The sequence below is a fragment of the Engraulis encrasicolus genome, chromosome 18 (assembly GCF_034702125.1).
Source record: "Engraulis encrasicolus isolate BLACKSEA-1 chromosome 18, IST_EnEncr_1.0, whole genome shotgun sequence".
NCBI lineage: Eukaryota > Metazoa > Chordata > Actinopteri > Clupeiformes > Engraulidae > Engraulis > Engraulis encrasicolus.
The window spans coordinates 47,185,192-47,190,191 of record NC_085874.1 but is presented as its reverse complement, the minus strand read 5'-3'; the positions used below and the strand labels follow the sequence as shown (position 1 = coordinate 47,190,191).

General features: G+C 46.0%; 1 protein-coding gene across 1 annotated transcript in view; it reads right to left on the bottom strand.

Moving 5' to 3' along the window:
- The window catches only part of enpp1 (ectonucleotide pyrophosphatase/phosphodiesterase 1), a 150,693-nt gene that overhangs the window by 120,165 nt on the left and 25,528 nt on the right, over positions 1–5,000 (bottom strand). The window contains exon 2 of the mRNA XM_063223728.1: positions 1–77. This exon is cut by the window's left edge and continues 2 nt beyond it. Coding sequence (XP_063079798.1) covers positions 1–77 — 77 coding nt within the window. The remainder of the gene's footprint in view (positions 78–5,000) is intronic.

Below are 5,000 nucleotides of genomic sequence, written 5' to 3'. Positions count from 1 at the left end.
TTTGTGGAGCTGGCTGACGACTTCAAGGCAAAGGCAATAGACAGGATGGTGGTGATGAGCAGTAGAGCCAGAACGGCCTGTGAAGAGAGAGAGGGGGGGGGTGGTTGGAGAGAGGGAGGGGAAGAGAGGAGAAGAGGAGAAGAATAAGAGAGTGCATACAAAGTTCAGAATTAAACATTAACATGTACAAATTAGCCGTAGCTGTGTGTGTGTGTGTGTGTGTGTGTGTGTGTGTGTGTGTGTGTGTGTGTGTGTGTGTGTGTGTGTGTGTGTGTGTGTGTGTGTGTGTGTGTGTGTGTGTGTGTGTGTGTGTGTGTGTCTCTGTGTGGTGGCCACAAATATATACGTCAGCTGTCTGTAGTTCTGTTTTTGTGGTCTTGTGACCTCCAAATGTTTGAAAATGAGTGACATTAGCGTTGCTAGGCAGCATACTGCACAGGCTTCCAATGCTGATGCAGGTGCTTGCAGGTGTTTGTTCTTAACATGTGACTGACTGGCATTTCTCTGCCTTATGGCTTTGTCAGTCTGTGCTAATAATAATAATAATAATTTGTATTTGTATAGCAGTGTATCAAACAAGGCATGCAACTCAAAGTGCTTAGCAAATGGGAAAAAACATCATTGTTAGAGATGGATTTAAAAGGAGAGGTAGAGAGGAGAGGCAGAAGCAGGAAGGCAGAGGAAGAAGAGATAGATAGAGATTGTAGAGTCATAAGGTCAACGTAGGTGTGTGTGTGTGTGTGTTGTGTGTGTGCCACAGTGCATGTGAGAGAGCGTGTGTGTGTGTGTGTGTGTGTGTGTGTGTGTGTGTGTGTGTGTGTGTGTGTGTGTGTGTGTGTGTGTGTGTGTGTGTGTGTGTGTGTGTGTGTGTGTGTGAGAGGCGTAAGGCCCATAGTGGCTGGGTCTAGCATAAGTCATAGATAGTCACACTGAATTTGGGCGCTCAGATGTGGCCCCTGGTGGCATCAGGGGTGAGGAAAAACTCCCTTTCGTTTGATTCATAGTCTGTAGGGGGGAAAAGCTCAATGAGGTCTGAGAAAAAAAGCCCTATAGCCAGGAAGAAACCTCAAGCAGAGACCAGCGGCCACCTAGGGGAGCCCCCTGCCAGGGCTGGTTGTGGACAGTAAGGACGCTGCGGCAGCTGGGACAATGTGAGGCCTTGGCAGCTAAGATTGCTGATCGTAAGGCCTAATTCCCACCAGAGCGGGGACGCGTCACGGGACAGAAGCAACGGTAGTCGGGCGGTAGTCGGACGGCAGTGGCACAGGAGCCGGCTCTGCTCCGTGCTGCATTTCGAAAATAGATCTCGAGCGGATTTTGGACGGCAGCGACCGGCGGTGTCCCATTCAAATGAATGGCAAACTAGCGCGACAGCTTTGGCTGTGGGCGGGGGGATTTGGACTGGACAGGCGCACACGCCGACGCTGTTGGTGTGAAAGGCAGAGTAGAACTTTGCTCCTGCTGTTGTCCTGCTCCCGGGTCAAAGTCAACAGTTATGCTTCGACCGTTAGAACAACCGTTAGTTTCATGTCAGCGTAGACTATCATTACTGAATTAGTATGTAGAACAATTAACCTTAGGTTAGAACAACCGTTAGTTCTTTGTAGAGATGCACAGGATCCAAGATCCGGTTCCGGATCCGGCAGGATAATAGGGTTTTTCACAGGATCTGGATCCGGCAGGATCTTAAGCAGTGGATCCGGTATCCGGCAGTTACTTAAAAATCAGGATCTGGTGCATCTCTAGCCTAGGTTTTTCAGTCAGTCTTTCACAACCCCAATTGCTGCATGGAGTGAATAACTTTGGAAGCGGCCAGTGCAGGCAGTGTGGCAGTAAGCCAATGAGTCTAAAAAATAGTTCGAGCCGACGTCATAAAAAGGGCCCACGTGTGCGAGTAGGCTATGTGTTTCAACCCTTTCGTAGGATCCGGTATCCGGTTCCGGATCCGGCAGGATCTTAAGCAGTGGATCCGGTATCCGGCAGGATACTAAAAATCAGGATCAGGTGCATCTCTAGTTCTTTCAGTGCTTTCAGAAGCGATTTTAGGGTCAATGGGGGCTCTTAACAACAATTACTAAAATGAATGTCCGCAACAAATCGTCGCTACTGTGATTTAAGTGTTAGTTAATGTTCCCCATGGAGTGTCATTGGAGTGTCATTGGGAGGTACTGTAGGGTCAAAGAAAATTCAGTGTAACGGATGCCTTCTGCTGACTGTAACTGTAAAAAACATGACTCTTTTTATTTTATTTTTTTTCCAGTGAATTCATGAAAGCCTCGGCTGTCATCCATTCACTTGAAACAATTAAAAAATCATGTTTTTTTTACAGTTACAGTCAGCAGAGAGCCCTATCTCACGCCTTTCATAAAGTCTTCACGAAAATAATAGATTAATTTTCACGCTGCCTATTCACTTGAATTGCCCCACTGCTGCTATGGTTATCCAAACGTCTGCAGGGGCGGGGAGGGGGTGCTGACAGAACACTGCTGATACACTCGGGACTCACTAATTCGACGCCCTTTCGGTACTTACGCCTTATGTCCCCTAAACCTAAACCTAAACCTAACCCTAAACTTAACCCTACTTAACCCTAAACCTAACCCTAACCCTAACCTTAACCCTAACCTTGACCCTAAACCTAACCCTAAATTGCTTGTTTGAAATGTTTGATTACCATGTAGGCTATAGAAAGGGCATCAACCTAGTGGGTCACTAGGCAACAGTCTGGCAATTCAAGTGAATAGGCAGCGTGAAAATTAATCTATTATTTTCGTGAAGACTTTACGAAAGGCGGGCAATAACGTGAATGCACCACGAAAATTAATCTATTTTTTTCGTGAATACTTCACGAAATGAGTGAGATACGGTTGCAGCAGAAGGTATCTGTTACACTGAATGACAATTTCTTTTTGAACGTCTTTGACCCTCCCATAGTATTTCTGTGTGCTGCTACCAGTTAGGCTGTACTGAATCACTAAGCAGCACTAGACGCTGCTACCAAAATAGTAATGGCGCCGCCCTTGTAGCTGTGGATTAGAAGTATAATATAAGAAGGGGCCCATCTCATCTCATCCACCTTGTTTATCTTTCTCTCCATGGGTGCATTCCAATATGTACACTCCCGTTCTCCACTTGTGCTTGTGTCCTTGCCCTGCCTCCTGGCCCCAGCTGTCTGCCTAGCCACAAGATTTTTTTGTTTTTTGTTTTTCATTCATCATCCCAATTGCAAATGAGAAAATGCCATTAAAATTGGCATTTGAAATAAATGATAGAAGTTCGCAACAATCACTGGGAGCATTAACAGTGTTGCGGACTTCTATCATTTATTTCAATTGCTCTATTTTGTCCAGCACCTGTACCACTGATGTACGCGCATTCTCTACCTTATTAAAATTGACACCATCATGAGTTCACAAGCAGGCAATTTGAGCAAGGGAGAATGGAAGTCTGCAGATTGGAATCCACCCCATGTATCTGATGTGCAGTAAACTGACCTGTGTGAGTAACTCCAGGCCAGGGGCAGATTTTTCACATTTCGGGGCCCTAGGCAAAATATAAACATGGGGCCCTCAAATGCCATTCTTCAAACGCATCACCAATTGGCATGGAGGGAGCCAGGGTGCTATTTTAGGGATTTGTCTTGAACATATATGTTCGATCACTGTATATGAGTGACAAATAACTAGTTTGACAGCTGGGCCCCCCTATGGAGGGCACATTTGGTCAGGGCCTTTGGCAATTGCTAGGTTTGCCTCATGTGAAGTCCGCCTCTGCTGCAGGCCAAGCATGGCCAATCATTGTCCATGACGATAGCATCTTTAGATACTCATGAACGGCCATCCGGGTACTTTGCTCCTAAATTTGCGCTACGCCCCTTTATGGGTGAAAACAAACGGAATGTCTCAGTGACTTACATGCTACATCGGCTAGCCTAAATGAACACATTTCATGCTTCAGCCACGGCTGTTTGGCTATATTATTTGAACAGCCGGCAACACAACACGTTTTCGGCATGTTGCGCGTGAACAACGCTAGTCTACAGGTCCGTATCTTTTGTTTATTAAACCCCAACATCACCAATTGACTTGCATGGGTTGTTTTCCCCCACAAATGGGCGTAACGCACATGGAAAATGTCATGCCGTTCATATGTATACACAGGTGGTAATGAGCACCAGATGGAGAGGGGCGTGGCTGAGTTGAGAGGAGGATGACTTGATTTGCACGAAGAGTAGTTCTACACATCTGGGGTGAGTTTCTCAAAAGAGAAGTTGTTAGCCTGTTATCAATTTCGGTAGTTGCCAATGGGAAAATGCATTGAAAACAACAAAGTAGCTAATGTAGTAAGCAACTTTGGTTTTGAGAAATTCACCCCTGAAGGTGTGTTTGTCAAGTCAAGCCATGTCAAATGTACTTTATTCTCAAAAATCTATGTAACAGGGTTAGCACAGAAGTTTGAAATTGCGTTTGACCAGTCTCCAATGTGCAGTTTAACTAAAAACATTTAAATAAGACATTGACAATAATCTCTCTCTCACACACACACACACGTGCACACTCGTGCGTAGAGTGAAGCTGAGGGCAGAGGGGTTTTATTGTGGCCTGGGGTGTACTGTAGGTATTTCAGTATGAGAGGAGACAGGAAAACATTGGGAGAGAGCGATGGGGCAAGGTCGGGAAATGAGCCCGGCCGGACTCGAACCGGGGTCCCTGTGGGCATGCAAGCCCAAATGTGGGGGGCTTAGCGCGCTGCACCACAGCGCCCCCATCATATTGGACTTGTAACTGTGATGAACAGCACAGAGTATGGTGAATGAGACACCACAGACACTAGCCTATTTTACATTACACAACCAGACCTTTTATATCTAAAGCTGCTTTCATATATTTAGGTGTGGTTTGGATTGTGTGTTGTGTGTGTGTGTGTGCGTGCACATATGCGCAGGTGCGTGCATGTGTGTATGTGTCTGCATGCGTATGTGCTGCATTTGTTTCAGTGGT